Source organism: Pleurodeles waltl, chromosome 4_1, assembly GCF_031143425.1.
Source record: "Pleurodeles waltl isolate 20211129_DDA chromosome 4_1, aPleWal1.hap1.20221129, whole genome shotgun sequence".
NCBI lineage: Eukaryota > Metazoa > Chordata > Amphibia > Caudata > Salamandridae > Pleurodeles > Pleurodeles waltl.
In genome coordinates this window covers 980,963,339-980,990,078 of record NC_090442.1, presented here as the reverse complement: position 1 = coordinate 980,990,078, position 26,740 = coordinate 980,963,339, and the positions used below count along the sequence as shown (strand labels likewise).

The 26,740-nt window shown below is 43.1% G+C and overlaps 1 protein-coding gene across 1 annotated transcript in view; it reads left to right on the top strand.

Annotated features, from left to right (window-relative positions):
* LOC138288300 (lysosomal alpha-glucosidase-like) overlaps positions 1 to 26,740 on the top strand; it is an 881,508-nt gene that overhangs the window by 441,505 nt on the left and 413,263 nt on the right. Inside the window, exon 8 of the mRNA XM_069229744.1 lies at positions 25,179 to 25,304. Coding sequence (XP_069085845.1) covers positions 25,179 to 25,304 — 126 coding nt within the window. The remainder of the gene's footprint in view (positions 1 to 25,178; positions 25,305 to 26,740) is intronic.

Below are 26,740 nucleotides of genomic sequence, written 5' to 3'. Positions count from 1 at the left end.
GTATCCCAGGTGCGTCATGACTGGGAATACCATCAGCTCCTCCCTATAGTATGCAGAAAGGTAGTGCCCTCAACTACTCCATTGGTTTGGGAGAAGGAACATCAGCTCCAAGGCTTTCTAGTAGTGAAAAAATGTTCTTCATGTATTGAGGGTAAATATGGTCACAGGGTTGGGGTGAGGAGGCTGCCAAGTGAAAGGGACTGTTCTTTTCTGTGGGATGCTTACACAGCACTCATGGTTGTTTTCTTTTAATGTGTGGCTATTTGTAAAGGGCGCTTATACAGTATGTGATCGCTCTCTTGATGCTATGGAACAGACTGTCAGGTAAGAGCAGCTGTCTACAGATATTATATCGCAATGAGAAAAGCCACATTTCTATTTAATTACTTATTTCTTACGGAACATAAAGTGGTGTTCAATGATAGGTGCAGTACTACTCTTATACTACAAAATGCTGTTCACTAACCTATGGTTTTAGACCTCCAGCTCCACCTCTCCCACCTTTTCTATGCAGACATCACCGCCAATGTGGCAGACATCTCAACACACAAAAGTATACAATTAAGATGTAAATGTAGGAAGGACCATGGAAGTGGTAGGACAATGGGGAATAATATATTTGTTTGATCTACCCCCTTTCATGATCACACGTTACTGGTAGGGAGAAGAATTATTTTCCTGCCCAACTGGTGTGCTAAAACGTGTGGGAGCTGCAGATGGTTCAGCAGGGTTGCACCCTGTCCTTCACTTCTGCCCCCCAAATGTCCTGCCAATCTCAGTTTAGATTTTGGCATACTGTGCGTAGATTTAGTTGTCTTTGACAATTACAGGTTCCATTGAGTGTGCCCTGAAGGCAGAGAAAAGTAGGGGTTGGTACGTCAGTTGTTCAAAGTACAAAATACAACTACTAGTGGGCACACCCAATGAGCTGTTCCAACCTAGTTCATCCACTCTCCTAGATCCCACTATCCACTGATGTTGCAACTCCTTTTCCAAGGTTCCTTACCTTTCCCCTTAATGAGAGCCATCCACCCAGTTAAATACATACACCGCTCCTTTATTACCATTATTCAACCTCATCTGTGTTTCCTCCTCCCCTCAGCCATAGCCTACTGATGGATATCAGCAACAGTGAGTCTGGTGTGGGGCAATACCTACAACTTAAGGCAGTACTTTCGTATCTCCAAACTATCAATCAGCCCCTGTATTTGCATTGGACAATAAGCATAGGACATATACCATTAAAACACCCCACTGGCTTCCAGTGGAAGGCTGGATCAAATTTGAAATTCACTGCCAAATGCACAAAGATATTTAAGTCGAGGGTGAAGGGTACATGCAGAGACAAGTCCCTGAATGCTTGCATCTTGTGAACACACAAAGCCTCCTTCAACATAAGTTTAAGCAGCAATTATGCAGGAGCAGAGGGAGCCACGTTTTTGGCCTATATTATCCAACAATTGTGACCAACCCTTGAGAGCAGAGCCTAATTCTCGATTGTCCAATGCTACATAAATACCCCATAAACCTCAAGGCAAACAAGCACTGACCCCAAGACACACAATTTAGCATCAACTTGAACGAGCAAATCTTCAGTGCCGGTGGTAAGTACTTGGCTTGTTATTCCTATGGTGTTTCAAGTGGATTATTTCACAGAACCCATTCTTGTGTGGGGAAGACTTTGCTTCCAGGCCTCGTTTTTGTTGTCATATTCACCTACTTTTCCTTATGCTTTACTTAGTGGCCATCTGATTTTTCATGGGTCACGAAAATGATCAGACTTGTGGACCAGAGTTAGTGATTCAGTCCCTGACATAGCACCGAATCTACTGTAACTGCTGTTTCTGATGACTTTTCTCTCTTTCTGGACAATGAGGCACTGCATTCAGTCGACTGGACCGCTCAGCAGCATTCAATAGGGGCTTATATCCCATGCTATTGTTCAGACTGGGATATGAAGGAATTTGAGGAACGATAGACAAATGGATCCACTCTTTCTTTTTGGATAAAACTCAAGCTGTAGCTTTGGGGACCTTCTGTTCCAAACCCTCCACCCAGAAATGCAGGTGTTCCACAATGATCTTTGCTCCCCCCACTCAAGATATACAAGAAGCAACTTACTATTTTAGATCGATCTTTTGGTCTGAAAATTATTTCCGATGAAGGCAACACTCTGATCATGCTAACTAGTTCCCACGATACTCTGGACACCAAAAGGAACTTTCACATTTGCTTTAAGAGGATGCTAATAGAATGGAGAATAATTATCTTAAATGAATAGCGAAAAGACGGAGGCCCAGATTTAAGAAAAATTATGCACATCTGCGCCAGCGCAGTTGTGGGTAAAAAAATGTAACGCCGGCTAACGACATTTATTTGCGCCATCTGTGCATCATATTTAGAAAACGACGCACCATTCCGCAAAGGAAAAGTTAGCGTAAAAAAAAATGATATTAACTGTTGCTTCATGTAGTAAGAAAAAAGGACGCTAATGCTGCAAATGTGATCCTACAAGGGTTTCCTACAGAAAATAACAGCTGAAATAAAAAAACAATTGAAATTGAGGTGAAAAAAACAGCAGTTTTTCTCCACGTTTTACTCTGTAACTTTCTCCTGCAATGTCATATTTTCAAAAGCAATATACCGTTACGTCTGCTGGACTCTTCTGGTTGCCGGGATATATAGGGCTTGTAGGTTCATCAAGAACTCTAGGTACCCAGAGCCAATAAAGGAGCTGCACCTTGCAGCGGGTTTTTTCATTGTATACCGGGCACACAGCAATTAATTTGGTGAAGTATAAAAAGTGAGAAATAGGTATCAAGAAAACCTTTGTACTTCCAAAATGGGCACAAGATAAGGTGTTGAGAAGCAGTGGTTATTTGCACATCTCTGAATTCCGGGGTGCCCATACTAGCATGTGAATTACAGGGCATTTCTCAAATAGACGTCTTTTTTACACTCTGTCTTACATTTGGAAAGAAAAAATGTAGAGAAAGACAAGGCGCAATATCGCTTGTTTTGCTATTCTGTGTTGTCCCAAGTCTTCCGATAAAAATGGTACCTCACTTGCGTGGGTAGGCCTAATGCTCGCGACAGGAAACGCAACATGGACACATCACATTTTTACATTGAAATCTGATGTGTTTCTTGCAAAGTGCCTAGCTGTAGATTTTGGCCTCTAGCTCAGCCGGTACCTAGGGAAACCTACGGAACCTGTGCACTTTTTTTTAAACTAGACACCTAGGGGAATACAAGATAGGTTGACTTGTTGGGCTCTCACCAGGTTCTGTTACCCAGAATCCATTGCAAACCTCACAATTTGGCCAAAAAAGCACTTTTTCCTCACATTTCGGTGACAGAAAGTCCTGGAATCTGAGAGGAGCCACAAATTTCCTTCCACCCTGCGTCCCTCCAAGTCTCTTGGTAAAAATGGTACCTAACTTGTGTGGGTAGGCCTAGTGCCCGCAAAAGGAAATGCCCCAAAACACTATCTGGATACATCAAAATTACCAAATACAAAACTACCAGTTTTCCCGGGGGGGGGGGAGGGCACCTGCGTTTTTGGTCCTAGGCTCAGCAGCCATACAGGGAAACCTACCAAACCTAGACATTTCTGAAAACTAGACACCCTAGGGAGTCCAGGGAGGTGTGACTTGCGTGGATCCCACAGAGTTTTCTTACCCAGAATCCTAGGCAAACCTCAAATTTAGCTGAAAATCACATTTTCCCTACATTTCTGTGTGGGATCACCTCACCAGGACAGATTTCCTACCACCTAACGTTCCCCTCAGTCTCCTGGTAAAAATGATACCTCACTTGTGTAGGTGGGCCAAGTGCCTGTGACAGGGAAGAGCAAAAAAACTAATCGAAATTGAGGGAGAACCAAAGTGGGTCCAAAATGGCAGTTTGAAAAAAAACAATTTTCGGCTGACAAGTGGGGCAGAATTTTTATCGGTATAGATGAGACCATGCTGGGTGGTAGGAATTTTGCGGATTCCTGCAGATTCCAGAAGGTTTCATCACAAAAATGTAGAAAAAATTTGTGATTTCCAGCACAGTTGGAGGTTTGAGGGTATTGTCGGTAAGAAAATGGTGCGGGGTGCATGTGAAGCACACCACCCTGGACTGACCCAGATGTTTAGCTTTCAGATGTATCTAGGTCTTGTGGATTTTTCTACATGGCAGTATCCCAAAGTCCAAAAAGTGCAGCCCTCACCATTCGAAGTGGGACGATTTTGAGAGTTAGCCAAGCTCTCATGGCCCCAATGTAAAACCAAAACCCAACATATTCAAATGTCCTCTTGCTTGCCATGGGATAAGATGGTTCAGTGTGCGGGTGGAGAGCTGAAAGACTGTTACCCCCTTCAGTTGGGGTGGGAGCATAACCATGCCCATACTGGTTGGTAGCCACCACCACACTATTCTTTTTGTTTTTTATTCCCTGGCATCTAGTAGACTTTCTGCCCCCCCTGGGGTGTGGATCGGAGATAATTGCCACATCTGCTCATTAGTGGGCAGAACAACTTTGGCCCCATTTATTTGAGTGTGGGTACGGCCATACCCCCACCCTCTTATTTTGAAAAAATAAATCTTCCCTGGTCTCTGGTGGTTGACATAGCTGCTGTCATAAGGCAAAGGTTTGACCAATTGCCCTCACTAAAAGGGCCAACAGCATGATTGATAAGGGGCTGGGGGCTATACAAAATGCCCCCGAGTCCATACAGCTGGATGTGGCCCTCAGTGAAACATGGCTATCTACCACTGTGATGTAGCAGCAGTATTAGAAAACCAGCACTTTCTCCTTGCTGCAGTGATGCCTTATGCATTCCCACAAATGGCAGCTGCCGGGACCCTTGATTTCACATCTCCTTACTCTGATGTGTGTTTGCCCCCATCACCCTCAACCACAACACCACCCATGGCACGGGAGGCACCACACACATCAGAGGATGAAGATATGGAAGGAACATCTTTCACACGTAAAACCACCCGGTAGCTCCAGTATGTGCCACATGGACAGTATCTTTTTAGTTCTGTACTTAAGACCATGCGAGTGTTGAGACAGCTGGCAATGTGCCCTCTTCACTCCACCACTGTTGACTTATCATGTGTGGAGTGTCATTGTCTCAGTCGCTACCTTTTGTCAATTTGTACACCTCCTTATTAATGCTCACCACTCTTATACATCTCATGACATGTCCCTCACCATTGGACTATGACTGGACATCCAATGTCTTGGGATCTCTCATGGAGTCATTGAATAGTACATTGTACATCACTGGAAACTAAACTTGCACATGTAAATAAAACACCATATTCATGTGTCCTGCTTTTTTTTCTGTGTTCTATCAACTCCTATAAATGTATGCATTGTGTGAAGCCATGTCAATGAGTAGAGAACCAAAGGTCATGTGTGGCTTACTGTCAGACACAAAGGCACGCACTAGGATTCAAACATGATAAAGGTAACCGATAGTATTGTGGACTACAACCAACTTTCTGAGGCTTCAAAGCATGTATAAAACAAATACCTATGCAAGTAGACAGATGGCATGTGTGGTTCAGAACAAAAGTGTCAGGAAATTTCCCTGATGATGCACCTGTACAATATGTATGTGAGAAACAAAATAGGCAAATGTAAGACTGTGAGGGGCAGCTGTTAGTGTGCCAGTATCCATTCCCCAAATAAGGTGGGGTTTAATGTGCTAAATGTTTCTAGAATGATTGTTACATACCTTAGCAGTAACAATTAATGTTGCATTATTATCTGTAAAAAAATGTATATCCATACACAATCCTAGTGTTAGAAACTGCACTGAAATCTGTCTTGAGTAGCTAATGTCATACCACTGCCAGTCAGACAGCTCCTTGGTCATAGGGGATACACATAGTCATACATTCAAATTAATACTGAATGCATACTGAAAGGCTTTACTCTAATGTGGCCAGTGCAGACATGAGAACACCCAGACAGTCAATCATCATGGACACCTTGTTGTCAAAAACTAACAGGATTTATTGTTACTAGAAACACAACCTATTAAAAACGTAAACTAGACGCTAACCTACACTAAGCTAACTTATACTATCTTCTCTCAACGTATCACTAGACCTATCTATCCTAATCTAAACTTATCTTAGACATGTAACGCCACACAATTAATATTGTGCCCTCGCCCCCCCATAAGAGACAATAGCTGAGTAGGACAACATGAACTAATGCTACATATAACTAAACCTGTTGCCTAAACAAATATATATTTTTTGTATTTTTTTTTATATATATATTTTTTAACATAGAGCCCCATACATGACCCCACTCCCAGCACACCCAAAACAAAAAATTACCCAAAACCCACCCCCTAACCATGCTAACTCTGTCCTACAACTGACTTAACCTATGCTACCTAACCTATGACGACTCACCTAAAACCCACTAAAACTATCTACAATGTAAAATAGGGGAAAGGAAGAAACTGGGAATCGGTCAATGTGCACGTTCATAGCTTTTTTCAGCTTCTTCTTTATGAATTTTAAAAGTTTGTAATTGCAGGCATTGTCTTGTTCAGGTTTTGCCAACCTGGCCTTTACATCTGCCATGGCCCTTCGCATATCAGCCTCAAAGGTGGTGGCTATGGCAGCTAGTAGTGGCTGCTGCTGAGCTGCTGTTATACTTTGTGCTGTGGCTGTGGAGGGTGTAGGACCTGCTGAGACACTTCTGACCCTTGGTGTAGAGGTTGTAGCTTTTTTGCTGCTGGTTGCTAGCTGTGGAGCTGGTACCCTATGTGGAAATGCCAGCCACGACCCTCATTACTTCCCCTGGTGGTACTTCTTGGCATCTTGCATCTTGGTAACCTGCTTGCACTTCCAATATGTGGCAGGCATGCTCGGCCCTCTTTTCGAATGCACACTTCTGTGCTGGGGTCATTGTGGCTGCTAAAACTTGAGTAGGACATGACATCAAAAACTGCATTGTGTAGAGGAAAAGCAACCATGCAAGGTATACAGCATTTTCAGATGACACATGTTGTCCACCAGAAATACTACAACAATGTCAAGATCCGAATCAATACAATACAAATCTGCCTACCAGGCATCTATGGTATCATGCTCATGTCACAGGGATAACGGCTATCTATTGTTGCACATTGTGGCCCAACAAGGCCCAAATCCCTGTGCCATATAAACAAAGTGATGCAATGCATGGATTGTGCCACTTTGTCTCCCCTTGCACCACATTATGCCTTGGCAAGGCATCATCTATGCAAGGGGAGGGTCCCCCAGTGGGGGGGGAGTAAGGGGGGTGAAAAATGGCACTGGAGATTGTAAGAGATTCCCCATCGACATTTATTTTTGCTTCTTTTAACACCTGCAGGCATTACAAGGGCACACACCATTGGTTACAATTGGCCCCTATGTACAGTTCATGGTTAGTGCCAATTTATTTTGCCCTAACTCTGAACAGTACATCAATAGCATCTAAACATTTTACCCTATTGCCCCCAATCCTGTGGCATGGTGTGCAAAATTTCTAATGCAGCGCACAGATGGTGGTGGCAGGGGTGCACTAAGGGGTACAGGAAAAGTTGTGCTGCACTGAGTGCAGCGTCACTTTTCTCAAATCTTACCCTATCTGTGCACAAGCTATTTTACATCCCCTAAGTACCAGGTAAACGCTCACCATGCACATCACATACACATGATGTGACCATGCTCGCTCACAATTATCATGATGGGTAGATCATGTAGGTTAATCTGCTCACATCCTGTTTGCTACAATCCGTAGACATGTCCCACATCTATCTATGGAAGAGCTGAAATCTCTATGTGTACTCAACTTACTATTGCCCTTCACAAAAAGCTCCTTGCATGGCCAGTGTCTCACTTCATTTATGAAAAGTAGTGAAGCACTGGTGGTGCAAGAGTCTCATTGGTAAGCCCCCTGGAGACCTCAACACTTGTACATAAATTTGACCATGTCCAGAGCACATTAGGGCAATGTGTGGCACACAGTGCAGCAACATGTGCTGTGACAAATATGTTGGCAACATCCATGCAATTCTAAAAGGCAGAACGTCTGACACATATCTTGACTGACATCTCTGTGTTTGTGGGCATACTTGCCTTTGACCCACAAATCCATTGGAGCACAATGGCACCTGTGCATAAATCAACTCATGCCACATTCTCAAAATAACATCAGACATGATGTTGATACCCAAGTATAGATGATGGAGTCTTAATTGTCACACATGCCATTTTAACATGGAATTGCACACATCATATCCTCTCACACACAATCCTGGATCTACACATGTGACATACAAGGTGACACTTACTAGATGTATAGGAGTCTTCTAACTGGGAAGCCCCTCCAACAGTGTAGGGTGAAGGTCCACCTGCAAGACATGACAGGAAAACATAGCTTTGTGATTGTTGAACAGTGTTAGGAGTGAACAACTGCCAACTATACCATGTCTGTCAGATAGACAAAGTGCTAGATTAAAAAGACCCTAGCGCCATCCAAGCATCACTTTCAGTGGAGCTCCGGTGGCGCTTTTCACTGCACCATATGTACAAGGAGCTGTAACACCCCTTTCTGTTCTGTAATGCCTCCCTGTGAATATGGGCCACTCTGACACAGTTTTCTGTATCAGAGGGGCATGCAATTGGTGTTGCAGTGGGCTTCCCATCGCAACACCCATAGCTGGTGATGCTGACCCTGATTTATGAGAAATCATTATTTGTGGCAGCGCCAAGAACAAAAACCATCCAAGGAGTGGCGTTAGCATGGAAAAATGAGGAAGAATGCTTTTATTACTCTTCGTTTCTTGCTTTTTCTATGTTTGCTGCATTGTGCAGCACATACAGATAAAGGAAAATCTCATGGCCGATTGCTTATCTGCAGGAAGATGTCCCTTCCTTCACATAAACAATAAATGACGCTTTGACACTTCAAAGTGTGCTGCATTCTGCAGCACACATAGAAGTGGCAAATCACCATTGTAGATTGTTAATGTGCAGGAAGGGATATATTCCTGCACATAAACAATCACTCTCCTCAGCACAGACACCCTTGCACTATGGTGCCGCAGGCGGAAACACATGGCTGTGCTGTACTCTTGTAAATATGGGGCAGCACTGCGTTTAAAAACTGGGGCAGCTTCTTTAATACCTGGTCCATAGTTAGCCAACAAAAACATGTACAGGCATGGGATGCAGACATATATACATTCTTCATATACACACGTTTCACATTTCTGGGGGACAGGATAACGTATTTTGACAGAAGCTTAGAACTTGTGGTTGATCTATGTGAAAAAGAAGCAACCACTCAGATGCTTGACTCTTTTCAAACCCATACTACCATCACAAAACTCCATCATGTCTGTGCTGTATTTAACATATGGCACACCATGGCAGATGTCAGGACACTGACATTGTAAACTATGAATTGTGGTTGCTCTTAGCATGTTTTGCACTATACTTCCTAAGTAAAATTAGGCATCTTAATATCAATGGAATTGCCATGTAAGCAACCTGCCTTAGGCACAAATACTAGTTAACTCCAAAAAAAGGCACAGTGTAACCAAGTTGATTTGAAGGCTCTTTTTCTCATGTGCCACCTACGGCAGGAATACACACTTTGCATTCTTCAGGCCTTGTGCTGCCATCATATGGCACCAGGCTTTAAAACTGCCACAATGCTTGCATTGCCCAAATGTTGACATATGGTTTGGTTATACTTGCCTTCGTCAGCAACATTACTTTCAAAAACGAATACACAGATGTTGCATTACTAGCCAGTTACTCCCTCTTACATTTGTGTTCTTGTCATGTCACTCTGCACATACATGACTCAAGGCACACACACCCATGATTAACAATATTCCTGCGTCATGTTTGTCATCACTTAAACATTACTTAGCACATTTTCACAGTTATAAAGCCCATGATGGACATGTACATTTAGGCCTGGGAAACATGAACCCTTGCACCATTGCACATGTGTGTACCATTATCAGCACTTCATTAGATATATGCAATACACAAGGTACCCAGAGAGGAATGTGCAATTTGTATGCAACCGGTGCATTGTTGAGCTCTCATAAATGCAGGTTGGTTGAGACACAAAAATTGCTGTCCTCCCCCTTGTCATTACATGCTGCAGCTATCCATATGTCCTACTGCAAATGAGGAGGTTGTAATGTAAAAGGGGTACTTACCAACAGGTCTGCCAACCCGAATCACCAGGTGATCCAGAAGATCTCCTCCACGGGCAATGAGGTCTGCCCACTTGTGTTTTAGGTGGTGGTCAGTCCGCTCCACCGAAAAGACCCTGCAAAGCTGGTAGAGCACCAAATTGTAGCTACCTTGCCACTGTTGGCTAACGCATGATGACCCGAAAACCCATAGCCACCATGTTGGGGAGGTAGTGGCACACTAACCTTCCCAGTTCATCACCACTCATACGATGGGATTTTTCTCTCCCTGACATTTTGCAGTTTCCCTCCACAGCAAAAATAAAAACCCCAACAATTATAAAACAATACCCCACCTAACCCCAAATATCCCAACAAACTACACTTCCCCAAGACAAACACCTGACAATACTAATACAATAACAGAACAATAAAAAACAAAAACACTTACAAATATAACAAATTAGACTTGACACAGACAGGACACACCACAAAACACTCAAAACCCACCACTCCTCACACTAGCACAATCCCCACACAACCTCTCAAAACCACAGACTAGAAGACTGCAAAGTAATAGTGAAAGTAAATTTGCTTTCCCATGTGTGCAACATGGAAGTCCTGTTACCTCGCTTCCTGGGCGTTTGCATCACGTTTTCTGTTATGCGTAGGTTTTTTTATGCATGACGGCTATGCGTGGAATTTTTCTATGAAAGCTGACAAGGCCTGTCGATTTAGCATTGGTGCGCAGGTACAGGCGTCATTTTTGACATGTGCGATGTTTGCAGGATAATGGTATGCGTCAACATTTTTGACGCATGCCAGGCATGCGTGGATTTTGGAGGGAAGCTGAGAATGCAAGACCGATTAGGCGTGCATTGTGCCGGGTATCATTGTAGTGATTTGTGATGTAGGGAGAAGTACTGTATGCGTCATTTTTTTTAACGCATAATGGCAATGCGTGCATTTTGGAAGACAGGCTGACAGTGCACCCAGATTCACATACCTTGTTACCAGGCTATGCATCCATGTAATTTGTATGGTATAACTACATGTGTGTGCATATGTCAAGCCAGCACAAGTGTGTGATATGTGCATGACAATGTTAAATGTATTTGCTACAGACTATGCCTACATTGTATCCACACATTATTGTGGTAATTAATTCTTTTTTTTTTTAATTGTTCCTGACTATGGGGCAGATTCAAGAAAAGTGCCGCTACAACCAGTGCAGGGCAACTATTCTTTTGGCCATTAGCACACCCCTACTGCCACCATGTATGCACCATATTTAAAAGAAAACACACCATGGCGCAGGCTAGGGGGCAATAGCATCAAGGTAGTTAACGCAAATGATGTACTGTTCAGGGTTAAATCCAAAAATTTGGGCCTAACCCTGAACAGTACTTAGGGGCCTATTGATACCAATGTTGTGCCCTCTTTAAACAGCTGCTCTGAGCAGGTGGTAATAGTAGCAGCAAAATGAGACACAGTTGATTTTCTTAGATTCCACTACACCATTTTGGCACCCCCCTACTGGCTGTGCACCTCCCTTGCATGCTCAATGCCTGTCGCAGGCATATTGTGTCACAAGGTGTTACAAAGTGGCACAATGCATGCATTGCGCCACTATGAGTTTCTGGTGCTTAGATTTTGGCATTGTTGGGCCACATTAGCCTAAGATGTATGATGCTGATGTTGCACAAGGATGCACTAAGCCCTCTTAAAACTGGGCCTATGTGCCAAAGTTGTTTACAACTGTTGCAGTGTAGTCATTTTGTCTGAGATATGGGCAAGTTACAAACCAAATGTGATGTTGTAAATGAGTACGCCATGAGCATTTTGAGTTTACATGATTTTATTTAAATGGTGATTCTTGGAGTACAGTGTCTATGTGAAAAAGTTGTGCACAATTAGTTGTCTTCTGCGTACTCTAGCAGCAGTGTTTTGTTGTTCCCCGTCCTCCAGTTGTACACAATTTTTGTCATCCTCCTCATTGGGGACATCTGCTTGTTCATCCCAGGGGACATTGGTGCGTAGACAAATGTTATGCAAAATGGCACACACAAAACACTTTTGCAGACAAGGAGTGGTGCATATAACTGTACTTCTCGTGTTAGATGTAGGCACCTGAGCCTTGATTTAAGGAGGCCAAATGTCCTCTCCACTACATTTCTGGTCTTTCTGTGGCCTTCAGTGTAAGCCTGCTCTGCATTCGTTGTAGGATTTCCACAAGGTGTCATGACCCATGGCTGGATGCCGTAACCTTGGTCCGCTGCAAAGGAATGTGAGAACATGTGTTGTTGGACCTGGCCCTTTTTGTAGGGTCATCCTCAAACTTTTTGCCTCCTTCCTCCTAATTTTTCTGACCAGATTTTGTTGGCTTTAGGACTCTGGGAACTTTACCACTGCTAACCAGTGCTAAAGTGCATATGCTCTTTGTGTAAATTGCATTGTTGATTGGTTTATCCATGATTGGCATATTTGATTTTCGAGTAAGCCCCTCGTAAAGTACACTAGAGGTCCCCAGGGCCTGTAAATCAAATGCTAATAATGGCCCTGCAGCACTGATTGTGCCGCCCACATGAGTAGCCCTGTAAACATGTTTCAGACCTGCCACTGCAGTGTCAGTGTGTGCTGTCTTGCACTGCCAATTCGACTTGGCAAGTGTACCCACTTGCCACACCCAAACCTTCCCTTTGTATACATATAAGAAACCCCTAAGGTATGCCCTAGGTAGCCCCTTTGGCAGGGTGCAGTGTATGTTAAAGGTTGGACATGTAGTGCTGTGGTTTTACATGTCCTAACAGTAAAATACTGTCAAATTTGTTTTTCACTGTTTCAAGGCCTATCTCTCTCATAGGTTAACATGGGGGAGGAGGGGCTTCCTTTAAATATCCTTAAAGTGCAGTTTCCCTTTGAGAGCAGATGTATATGTGAAGTTTGTGGTCTCTGAACTCACAATTTAAAAATACATCTTTCAGTGAAGTTGGTTTTTAGATTGTTAGTTTGAAAATGCCACTTTTAGAAAGTGGCCATTTTCTTGCTTAAACCATTCTGTTACTCTGCCTGTTTGGGGAATCCCTGTCTGGGTTAAACTGACAGTTGGGCTGTTTGTGAATCTCCTCTAGACAGTGACACAAAGGGAGATGGGGTGTAGCCTGCAGATGAGCCATCTGGGCTAGAGTGGAAGAAGGAGTGGTCACTTACACCTAAATGGTCTGTACCTGCCCTCACACAATAAAGTCTCCAACCCCCTGGTGTGTGTGGGGCCTGGCCTGGCCAAGGCAGGATCCTGTAAACAACAGGGACTTTTCTTTGAAGTTGGGAAACCTCAAAGGCAGAAAGGATTCAAGAGGAACCTCTGTCAGGAGAAGAGCTGAAGAGAAGTGCTGCCCCTGCCTGTGACTGTGCTTTGTTGGGCTACTTCTGCCTGTGAAAGGGGACATAGACTGGACTTTGTTGTGCATTCGTGCTTAAGAGGTATCTCCAAGGGCTTGGACTGAGCTTGCCTCATGTTTTTGAAGACTCAGGGACAGCAAAGGCTTCAACAAACAAGCTCTGAATCTGCATGCTATGGACTCTAGCTTGTCAGAGGGTGCCATTCCAGTTCCTGGGCGGAAATCCTGTGAAACAATGCTGGATGACAAGGTGCAACTTTGTAAGGATGCCGCTGCACAGAACCTGTGGTGCCGCCTGCACCTGAAGCCATGGATCTCGCAGAAGCTTGAGGACCCCACTGACATCTCAGCCCCCAAGTCACAGAGGCTGCCGAAGTCCCAGGAATTCACAAGATCAGAGTGTTGTAGCACCAACTTTTGTGACACCCGACTCCTTCACAGTGCCTGTGACCCTGTGACGTGACTGCGGCCCTGTGAGGTCGCCCCAGAGCATCATGACTCCGCCGGACTTCGACTTTGCCTACTCTTCACAACCGCCGCCGCCTCACCTCCATCGCTTCGCAGCAAGGACCGGACGCCTCTTCATGATGCCTCCGCTTCTTCGCCTCGCAGCACTGGAACCAGCGCCACATCTGATCCAGCATCCCTCGCTCCCAGACTCCATGCACTGGCCTGTTTTCCACACTTTTGCTAATGTACTGTACCTGGGGTCCATAGGTCTCCGTAAATGGCTCTAGTGGTGTTGCATTGTGGAAAGCGACTCCGTCACAATGCTGCTTAACATCAAATTGCAGCATTGCTGCTTCTAGGCTCTATTTTGTGTTATTAATTGCTAAAGTCATAATTTTAACTATGTATTGTCTTATTTAGTCTTGTTTACTTAGATAAATATTTACTATTTTTCTAAACCTGTGTGGTGTCCATTTTGTAGTAGTTCACTGTATTACTGTGTGTGTTGGTACAAATACTTCACACCTTGTTTCTGGTTTAAGCCTTTCTGCTCGTGCCAAGCTACAAAGGGGGTGAGCAGGGGTTAACCAGGTGTGTTTCTCCTTTGATAGTACACAAAGGGAGAGTATAAGGGAGTAGGAAAAGACACCCATCGTACTCGACTCCCCAAACATAATACTAAGTCACAAAAGAGAGTACGGGGTTTTTGGAATTACAAATGGGTTGAAAGTGTGCTAATTGCGTCACTATACCAATCCTAAATCTCAACTAAAGATAAAACGAGGGGTGGTTTAAAGTCTGTGGAGGGGGATTTCCTTTACGGACTAGGTGGTCTCACACACTATATAGTGTCATGCTTCATCATATGACCACCTAGCCCCACCCAGGTAGGACAATACCACCTGGGCGGACTCAACCTCGCTGTTAAAGGAACAGGAGGGAGTACGTAAATTAGTTTGATTTCTGGAAAGTAGGGATCCAGCTATGCTATGGGAATAAAAACACCTACTCAGATACCAGGGTGAGTTTTAATAGAAGGTTCTGTGTGGTGTGATTAAAAGAAATGGGAGACCAGTGTGAGAACAATGACTCGCAAGGTCACCTATCTAGCCGACATGTTTCTGCCCTTGTGATTGAGCTATGGAGGGTCTCTGGGCATTCATCAGGGCGTTGGATCCCTGTTGCAGGACCGCTTGGGTTCTGACAGAGAGGTCGGTATAGGCACACAGAGAGCGCCCACCTTTGATGCAAGTCTGACTATAAGGGGACACTCCCTCTCCAGGATACCAGAGGCTAGTAGCCTTTATTGTTAGGGTCCTCCCCAGGTATTCCCTTGGCTAAGGTAGGCCCTTCCTTCCCTTCCCACGTTTTTTCCTACTGCGATTTAAACTGCAGCGCGCTACAAGCATCTGCAACAGGGATCCAACGCCCAAATGAATGCCCAGAGACCCTCCATAGCTCAATCACAAGGGCAGAAACATGTCGGCTAGATAGGTGACCTTGCGAGTCATTGTTCTCAAACTGGTCTCCCATTTCTTTTAATCACACCACACAGAACCTTCTATTAAAACTCACCCTGGTATCTGAGTAGGTGTTTTTATTCCCATAGCATAGCTGGATCCCTACTTTCCAGAAATCAAACTAATTTACGCACTCCCTCCTGTTCCTTTAACAGCGAGGTTGAGTCCGCCCAGGTGGTATTGTCCTACCTGGGTGGGGCTAGGTGGTCATATGATGAAGCATGACACTATATAGTGTGTGAGACCACCTAGTCCGTAAAGGAAATCCCCCTCCACAGACCTTAAACCACCCCTCGTGTTTCTCCTTTGCACTGACTAGAGTTAGGGTCCTTGATTGGACAGGGGCAACCTGACTGCCAACCAAAGACCCCATTTCTAACATGTGTCAATCATACATATTAGTTATTTGCTAGGTGCCATGGCACATATATGTTTTGAGTGGAGTGGTGAATCAGACTTGCATCTGGTATTGTGTGTGTTCCTGTTTGGATGGATGGTTGCATTGGTGTGTGGTGGTGCACTTTCTTATCATTTATTGTGCCTCAGGTAACTGCTGATTGTAATTGAAATTCTGGTTTGACTTTTCACCCATGCCAAATATGTGTGGTGTTGTCTTTATTTGAGCCTGGGGCCCAAATTTAAGAGGACCTAGCACCTCTTTGTACCACATTAGCCTAATTTTTATTGACACTATTGTGTCCCAACAAGGCCAAAAACACAGTGCCATGGTTACAAAGTGGCACTACCCAGGAAGTGCAACAATTAGTGGCCCTATGCGCCATTGCTTTCACTGGGCCTTTATGTATGATTGTTGGTGTGCTCTAAGGTGTCCATTGCGGTACACGATCTTTCATTGATGGTGATGTTGTATTTCAATATGTGCTGCACTATGCACCACACAAGGGAAAGTTGAACACAATGAGTATATCTGTTATGTTTTGCTGATATGTAGATGGCGATGAGACCACTGGGGTAGCAATTGCTATTGTTGCTGCCTGAGGTTTCTACAACATGGTAAATACGGGGCAGTGGCAATATGTGAGACGCTGCTGGGATATTTTGCAAGGATGTCTAAGATAATTCCATGGTGGTCCACAATGGCCTGCACATTGATGGAATGTGTATGTTTGCGGTTATGTAGAGGTTGCAGCAGGAGGGACAAGTTGGACATGGGTGCAGTCCATTGCACGCAGCACATGCAGGAAGCCAGCAATTTGATGGAAACCTTGCCTGGTCTCCTGCTGCAGTTCTTCTGTGTTGGGGAACTGGAAGTGGTGGGATGTGAGTCTGATGATGCCATCCAGGACCTTCATAAGGAAGGCAGAGAGGGATGGTTGGGAGATCGCACCCACTTGTGCCGCAGTGGTCTGGAATGATCCTGCTGCCAGAAAGTGGAGGACAGCCAGGAGTTTGGTTGAGGGTGGAATTACTGTGTGACTCTGCACTCTTGCTGTGATGTCTGGTGCAATGTGGTGGAGGAGTCGTACAATGGACTCCCATCTCAAACAGTAGAGGCTGATCACCTCTTTTTCCCTGAGGGCCAGGTTGGTTGATTGCTGGCAAAAGATCCTCTCCAGCCTTCTAGGCTGCCTTCATGGCTGCTGTGGTGGAGTTTGTGATTGCTGCGGTGGTACTGGTGGCACTTGGCTTCGTTGCTGTCATCTTCTACAGGTGCCGAGCTGTAGCAGTAACAGGTCCATGTTGTTCAGTTGCTTGCCAGTGTTGCTTCTGTGTGTTTCCCTTATGTAGTAGTGTGTGGGCCTCATTTTAATGACTAGTCTGACCAGGCATTAAAATGATGATGCTAATCGGACTTAGCTTCATTTTTTGGACCTGATCCTTTGTGTGCGTTGCTTTTCCATCGAGTTCCAAGTATGGTGCTAGCGACCTAGCGTCATTTTTTACGGAGGGAATGCCTACCTTGCATATCATTGATGTTAGACGAAGCAAGGTGTGGTGGCACTCCCACAAAATTACACTAAGTCGGAAATTTTGACGCTAGACTGCTCTAGCAAAATAATCTAAATATGTAGCTGGGTTAGTGCCACATTTGCGTTAAAAAAAGGTGCAAAAGCGGCGCTAACTTTTCTTAAATCTGGGCCTAAATTTTTTATTTTTGGTAAACATCACGAAGTTTTGACACCTGAGGTGTGCCCTGAAGAATTAGGTCCCTTGCAACCCCACCTGTTAAATCTGCCACAAGTGCTGGCCTAGTCATTGGCAATGGACTTTTATTCACTCTCCAGATAAACAAAGTGGTTGCCCTTGTTTTCTCCTCTTGCAAACTTTATGCCAAACTTTTTTCATGTCTTCCTCTTTCATCTAGGAAGACCATTATTCCAGCACTTATACAGTAAAGAACTGATTTCAGAAATACCTTGCTCTTAGACATGTCGTCTGCATTCTTAATCCTTCACAGACTATTTAGAAAGTATCTGAATAGCTTTTGTTATGCACCCCCAAATGTGATGCTTTTCACTGGCTTCCGGTTAGGAAAAATATTTTATTCAAAACTTTGGCCCATATTTATACTTTATACAATTATACAATTGTATTTTGTAAGTTTGTGCCGCTTTTGCATAAAACAATGACACAAATGTGGCGCTAAAAAAGTATAAATATGGGCCTTTGTTTCTTAATTACATAGCCAACCATTTTCTTTGGCCTTCTTACTTGGAAATGAAATATCAGCTCTATACACCTGTTCGTCATCTAACTTCATATTCCTGTTTCTAGGATCAGGTTGGCAAGGTCAAGGGGTAAATCTTTCTCCTTTCTTGCAGCCAGTAACTGGAATCTTCTTCTTGAAGGCTTGACATATACTTCCAACAGCATTCTCTTCTGGAAAATGCTGAAGGCTTGTCTCTTTCCTGATTCCCAGCAGTCGTTCTCTCTCCAGACTGATTCTACTATTGCTGATGTGTCCTTAGGCAACCACGCACTTTGTACATCGTTCATTAATTCATTCTGCCACTGGACACTAAGGTAGAGTCCTCAGAATGGCTACTGGGCGAGTGGTTACTACAGCCTTCACAACTGAAATTGATGGCCCTTGTTGTTATTTGATATTCTTTTAGAAGTACTGATTATTCCAGGAATTTTCACTGGTGATCTTTGTACAGATTATTGCTCCAACTACTGTACGTCTGAACTCCCCCATTTATTACGGAGAGAGTTCAAGAGAAGCTTTGACTGGAAATGGGCTGAGACAATAACAGTGCTCACATGACTGTCCATGGATAGTTAGGAATGGAAGGTCACTCCCAGGGTTTTCACTTTATGATTGCATAGAATCCCAGTGAAATGTACTTTCGGGCTGGAAAGTTTGTCTAGCTTTCTGTTAGGGCATGTTCCGAGCCGAATAGGAGGATTTCATGTCATAGCATATTGTGCCAAAGCCAATTTGCATCTATCCATTTGTGTCTTGATATCACCCTCTTTTCCAGCCCCTGCCCACCGGGAGAGAAGGATTCATATATAAAATCCTTCTCTACCTGTGATTTACCTAGTGCAGGGCACAAGTCGGGGATACACGCTGGTGGAGGGCATCCACACACTAATTTCACAGGGTGGATGCCGTCCACCCTGCCAAGAAGTTTGTCCCCACTGTAAAACGCTGAATTTGTCCTGGTGTAATTTTCAGACACCGGGACACATTCAGTAGAGCCTGCATGTTGTCTGCTTTCGATCTGAGCAACAACTGCAGGTGACAAGGGGGTCTTTCCAATTCAAGACTCCAGCTGGGCTCATAACAACAGCCGAATTTAAGGGCCCACCAGGCCTCCTTTTGTTGGAGTGTCCTGACTGGAAGCTATCTGGAGCCTCAAGACTTGATGCAAATGCAGTGGAGGGGAATCAAAGGCACACAGTTTGCCAGCACTAAGCAGCTACTTGAGTAACATGCTTTTGACCTCGTTTTAATCCCTGTATATAGGAAATAGGCATGCACTGTAAGAGTGTCAAATATGTTGGTCTGTATATGCACATAAAATAACAATTTAAAAACTGCTATTTTTTATTTCTATTATAGCACTATTCATCAAAATGCAGGGTGTCTGAACGCTTTACATCACACATACTCAATACATTGACAATAATATTACGGTTGTACATCAATGTTCAGGAAATGTTACATAAGACAGTGAGGGTTCCAAGGTGTAGAAGTCACATATCGCCTTTCATAGATCACTCATCTATGTTAGAAGGATTACAATTTATGAACTGCAAATAAGAAAAGTATCTCTCTGTTAAAAGCAGTAACTCACCTATCTACCTAAAAAAACTGTCATCTGCATGTTACATGATGTGCTTTGCAGGAGACACATTAACCCTCTATGCTACTTTGAGTCAAAACAGGCAATAGGCAAACACAGATCTTTCCAGCAGATACGTTAAACACCAAAAGTATCTTACCATTATTACTATTTCCTCAGATTTACTAGAAACCCAGAGATCTCTGCAGCAGATGTAAGATCATTTTAAAAACAATATATTTAAAAATGTGGACTTTGCAACCAATTAAGCAGAACTGATTTACTGTCCTGTTTCTCCTTGTTGCCAATTTTTTGTGGACCAGATATAACAAAACAGGGGCTATATTTGTGGGCTTTGTGGCGCAGGGCAGCACAGCAAGTCACCTTGCTGTGCTGCCATACATCATAGGGAAAGGACAGGAATAAGCCTTATTTATCCAATATGCTACATTGCTGTCCTTTCCTTCTGTGACGGCACCTTTTTGGCAGCCTAGCACCAATGCAGGCACCCATGCACCATTCTTAGAGGCTTTTTCCTTCTGTACATAGAAAGAGAAAAAAACAAGGAGAAATAAAGGTGTGCCTCTCCTGGGAAGGTGCAAGTTTTTGGCACATTCCCAGGTTTACAAGTAAATCTGGGAATGCATCAGAATCCATGGGAATTGCGTGTTATAACCCACCACAAAGCCCAAGGGATGCCTACCCAGAGCAGATTAAAACAAACACAAGGATTTGTGCTGCATTGCCTTACTTCATTTTTTTGAAGCAATTCAAAGCCACGCAAAGTGACTTTGCGTGGCTTCAAAAATATGACTTAGTGGTTTGGGCCATGCATGTGCTACATTGCGTGGTGTAAGCATGGTACATCCCACTCAGAAATATGCCCCAAAATGTAAGAGTTGAGGAACAGGTTTTGCCTCACAGTTGCATCCCTTTCCTGGCACAACCCTGATGCAAAACCTGTTTTGGGATTTACAATGCACTCAAATTCCAATTGCATTTATTTGTTAAGAAAAAAAACACGAACACAAGGCAGCACATTGCCCTGCATTGTGTTACCTTGTGTCAGGTATGCAATACATGCACAGGCAGCTAAAGTAATTTTATTTACATGCAAATGTGCTGCATATGGACTGTTATGACTTGCAGAGATAGTTTGTTCAGTCCTTAGTGTAAATTAAGGTATATGCTGACAAAAGCCAACATTACTTTATGTGTAGTTCACAAAAACGTGAGTTTTCTGTCTAAATTAGGAGTGTTTGCATATACTTCTGTTAGACCTGCTAAACATATGTGTGAGGTCTTAAGATCTAATGTCACTTCTTATAATGTCACTTCCTAAAAAGTCAAAGGTTGTGATGCCACTTCCTGTTATGTCACTGCCTGTACTGCCAGGTACGACGTTGCGTGCCGTAATGTCACTTACGTACTTCCTAACGTGACTAGCCCCCCCAGCGTCTGTTTTTTTTAGGGCTTGTGCCCTGACGTGGTGCGACACTTTTCTTGCCGTGTTGGTAAATGTTTCATGGATGGATCGTAAATTTAATGCACAGGAGACTTAGGGCTCTATTTAGAGTTTGATGTGGTTGAAATATTTTGTCTAAAGGTCAAGTCAAGTGCCAGATGCACTTGCAGGACGGCGGACGGGACATTTGCCACTTTTATGATTGGTGTTGCCTCCCCCAAGGCGTACGGGGAAACATTTTTACTTATATCAAAAATTCATAATTTCATTAGGTTTTTGGAAATCAGTTCTGAAGTAATATCGGTTGGCACGAGATAAATAAAACGGAACCGTCAAAATCCCTCATTCTGTATCTTCTTAAAGCAATGGAAATTGCGGCACTTTCATTAGATCGATTTCTCTGTCTCCTACAGACAAAACGGCCTTGTCAGCTGCATAGCAGTGTGCTTATTCTTTTCAGAGGAATACCGATTTTCAATCCTGCAAGTTGTCACAATACTGAAACATATTATTAGAAAATGTCAAAGGAATTATCCAGTAGCAACAAAAATGCAATTTGCTGTTCATGTCGTGTGTTTTCAGCTCTTTAGGAATGTGAGTTTTGAAAAGGATGTTTTGTAAGCGCATCTGCTTTTTGTTGCATAGCCCTAAACAATGTCATTATCATGGCAAATTACAAAATGGAAAAACATTCAGTGATGTGCAGTAGCGAAGAAATATTCACATGACATTCTGCGATATACTGTGCTTTGCAGCCTTATGTTAGTTCACACCTATATTAACGCTTGTGGGTGAAATGGGCTGAGGAGAGGTGGGGGAGGAGGGGGTGGAATAATACATTGGTCTGCGGCAGGAGGGTAATGATTTCGCAAGCCGCATTTTGTAAAGTTTACATATTTTGCAATCTTCAGAAAGGGCAAAGCTTGTAAACATAGCAAAACTTGTCACATACATTTTCATATTTGACTATCTCTACTCCAAAGTCTGCAAAACTTCCATTTACCGCACAAGTCCTGCCTGCTGGCATTTGTCGTAAATAAGGGAAGTAAACTAAATAGGAGAACCACACACAGGAAAAATGTCAGTTTTAGAGAGTTGTGAAAAGACACATCATTGCTGTAGCTAAAGTATACAGCATTCAGGGCTATATTTACGATGAATGATGCATCACTGCTCTAATGCAGTGATTAGTCAAAATAACTTGCACTGCAGCAAGACAGGTTACAACGCCATGGATGCGTTGTATTTATAATGCGGTACATCATGGCATAAGGTCCCAAGGATGCGTCAGAAATTCTGACGCATCAATGGGAAGAACGCCGCAATGCATCAGCCCTAAAAGTGGCACATTGTTGAAGCTGGGCTTAAGACAAGTGTAACTTCAGCAATGTCTCAAAAAGCATACGCTACGCATCAGTTCTAACTGATGCAAGTAGCCTAATGTGTAGGGACCAATGTATTAGAGAGTGAAATGGAAGAAAAGTTACCCTGGACCCTATTACATTGGTCCTGGATAAAATGTAGACAAGTATGAAGTATGGCTATGTGTAAAATTACAGTGGGCATAGTCTACTTATGTGTACTTAGATAACTAAGTATGTGTGACATATTGAGTGACACTCAAATGTGAGTGGATAACAGTATATGTTGTAATGTAAAGTAGCAATTCATGTGTTAGCCACCTAATATATATACTTACCTGTTGTGCTTTAGGGTACGCTTGTCCAGACTTGGGGACCCATTCTCAAATGGGTATGTGATAACCCTGGCCTGTCCCTTACATGGAGTGCACAGCGTCACATTGCATTGCTGCAGAGGATGATATCTCAGTGCCATGGTCCCAGGTTGGTCAAGAGGCCATACAACATGATTGTTAAATGTGTAGGCCTACTACTCGTTGAGGGAAGGTAATTTTATTACTAATTACAGAAGTCTAAGTGACTTCAGCTGGCCAGATTCCTATTACACATCCACTGCATCATTTCCTTCGCCTGGGTTACAGAGAGGTAGGAATTTTGACACATTCCAGCTTTAAAGCAACACATTGAAAAGATGCTTCCCATATTGTCAAACCTGTAAAGATCACTTTGTCAGTTGTGAGTGGGAATTTACGAGGGAGTGCCTACCTGAATACATTATTAACTGTGTGGAGCAGATGATTCTAATGCAGGTATTTTTGGACGCAGTCCTATAAAAACTGAGGCATTGCGCATAATGCGTTGCCTTGCAACTATGGAACAAAGAATGCGCTGCCGGAGAGTAAAAGAAAATGACGCAACGGCTGCACAAGCTTCTTGTAAATTTGCCCCTCAGTGTATGTATGTGTTACAGTAGAACTGCAGTTTTTCAAATCTGAATCCCATATTTACAAGGAATGATGCATCGCTGCGCTAAGGCAGTGATGCGTCAAAATAACTTTCGATGCAGCAAGACAGTTTACATTGCCATGGATGCATCGTATTTACAATACGGCGCACCATGGCATAAGGTCCCAAGGATGCATCAGTGGAAAGGACGCCTCAATGCATCATCCCCAAAAGTGGTGCATTGCTGAAGTTGGGCTTAAAACAAGCGCAACTTCAGCAATGCGTCAAAAAACATAGGTGATGCATCAGTTCTAACTGACACAATTAGCCTAATTTGTGGGGACCAATGTAATAGAGTGTAAAATGGTGGAAGATTCACCTTGAACTCTATTACTTTGGTCTTGGATGTAATGCAGACAAGTGTGAAGTATGACAATGTGTCACATTACAGTAAGCATAGTCTACTTATGTGTACGTAGATACTTAAGTATGTGTGACATATTGAGTGACACTTGAATGTGAGTGGATATCAGTATACATTGCAATGTAAAGTGGCAATTCATATGTTACCTAACTTAGGTGTGTACTTACCTGTTGTGCTTTGGAGTACGCCTCTGCTGGACGTGGGGACCTATTCTCACATGGATATGCGTCAATCCCAGCGTGTCCCTTATATGGAGTGCACAGCATCACATTGCTTTGCTGCAGTGGATGATAATATCTCAGGTGCCATGATCTTAGGTTGGTCAACGGGTACTACAACATTATTGTTACATGCGTAGTCCTACTACTAGTTAAGGGGGTGTGATTTTATTACTTATTACTGTGTGTTAAGTGATTTCAGCTGGTCAGATTCCTATTACACAGCCACTGTGTAATTTCGTACCAGTCACTGCAACATCTAAATATCTTTTGAAACCTAAACAGCATACATATTTTGTTTTGTTTAACCAATCAAATGACATTTTCAAAGTATTGTATAACATTAATTAACCACAACACAACTTTCTATTAGCTTCAAAGTAATTATGACACCAGAACTCAGTAGGAGGAACTCATATTTTTAAACTGTATGTATTTTTCTGTGCATCCATCGGTGGAGGTTATTAACTTGAAGCAGAATGCGAGTAATTCAACTCCAATTAACTCGAACTGGTTTCTCTGAAGTACAGTACTAAAATCCAGAAAATTGGAAAATGTACCATAGTCATGCAGATGGAATTTTAGCCACTCCAGACCTAAATGAAAGACATAACAGGTTGGCGCTCCTCAAGTAATACTCTGCGCAACATCGAAATAACTTTTAAAATACAGATATTCCAAAGCTGTATTTAATCACAGACACGTTTAGTTCTGTTCAAAATGTGTGAAATTGAGCTAACATTAAAAAGTCACAAACATGTTTTATCTGCCTCTCAAAACCCGACAACACGTTTAATGGTCTTTTACGTTTTTTTAATATATATTGTATGCGGCCCTTAACAATTATACTGATGAGGCAACTAGTTAAAAAGCAGATGCTCCTGATATTTTTGCAGATTGGCAGCCACCAGGAGGATTAATTCTTGCTTTCCGTCATAGGCCATTGGACGACCCTTCCTTCCACCCTACTGGTCTCTGGGATTCCAGCTCTCTCGGTACGGCTATAAAAACCTCGCCACCATGAAAGAAACAGTGAGGCGCACAAGACAGCATAATATTCCACACGTAAGTATCAGCAGTTTAAGAAATGAATGTCAGCCGCTGTGTCTGTGCAAGAAAACGGTGTGTTTGTTGCAGCATACGTTACAGGAATGACAAAGAAAGTCCAAGCTTTGCCTTTGTCAGTCGCCTGTAACCACATAGTAACTTCTCTACCAGGTACTTGCTTCGGAGGCCAAAGCTGCAAGAGTCCAGAATGGACAGAATATGTCCTTCTCCACCAGGGTCACCAATTCCAAAGCAGAGTGATGAGAGTTCTGGACATTTGGTATATTAAAACAAAAGGCAGGAGAACTGACCACCAGGCAGTACATTCAATAACTCACTTCACTTGGGAACTCTTGTTGGAAAGACATTGTTTTGGGATTTTCGTTTCATTCACTTTTGTCTATTTCTTTCAGAAACTGGATTCAGATGTTTTAAGTGGTGAATGAGACAAAATGTATCCTCTTAGCATGACGAAATGGAAATTACATCTTCATTGGCTCCCTTCACAACCACTGCTTTTTTAAAGATTCGTGTCTTTCATGTCAATGTTTCGCCATTGCATATTGAGTTCATTTATTTCTCGGGCCACTTTTTATTCATAATGTTAGCAAGCAAAGGATAGCAATAATCTAGATAAATACTTTTTTTTTCATACGGTTGAAAGATTGTTCCCAAGTTGTATACATAAATTCAGAGAAACTCAACTTTTATTTTCTAATTTGTCCTGAAACAATTGTCATTTTTAATGTAGTATTCGTCCAATTGCTGTTTGCTTGCTGTAATCTGAGTGATTTAAATTATGAATATTACATAGGGTGAGTTTCACTGTACTGAGTCACAAAAAGAGGATGACTCTTGGAGATGGGCTGCATACAGGGCAAGCTTTAGCACTGGTGTCGCCCTGTGAGAGGATCTTTTTTGGCACCCCCCACCCCCATGACCTCCTTTTTCATGAATCCCCTCACTACCACTCTCCAACAGTGCACCTCAGATCACCATAGCCTCTCTCTAACAAGCATTTCATTTTTTATAGTGCTACTCATAGTTCACTCACATTCAGTTCTGTGATCTTCATGATGGACGTTCTTGGCAGCAGGCATATTAACCCTCTGTGCTGCTTTATGATGACCCAAAATTGCCACTAGATAAAATTCCAATCTCTCACCAGTAGGAACATTAATCATCAGAGTTACCTTGACATATTTATTGTTACCTGAAAACTGCTGGCTGCACTTGGAAGTTCACATGCTTTTAAACCAAAAGCTATTTTTAAACCCAACACCTCCCACCAAAGTCAGCGCCAGGTTCGGGTTCACCTGTCCTACACCCCTAAACCCAGCACTGGCTCATATAAAGGGTAACTTCCACCCGAACCTGAAAGAAGGGGGTTTTGCCTTCCTCTACCAATGTAACCACTCCCCCAGCAGCCCGACTATCCCACAATAGGGGTAAAG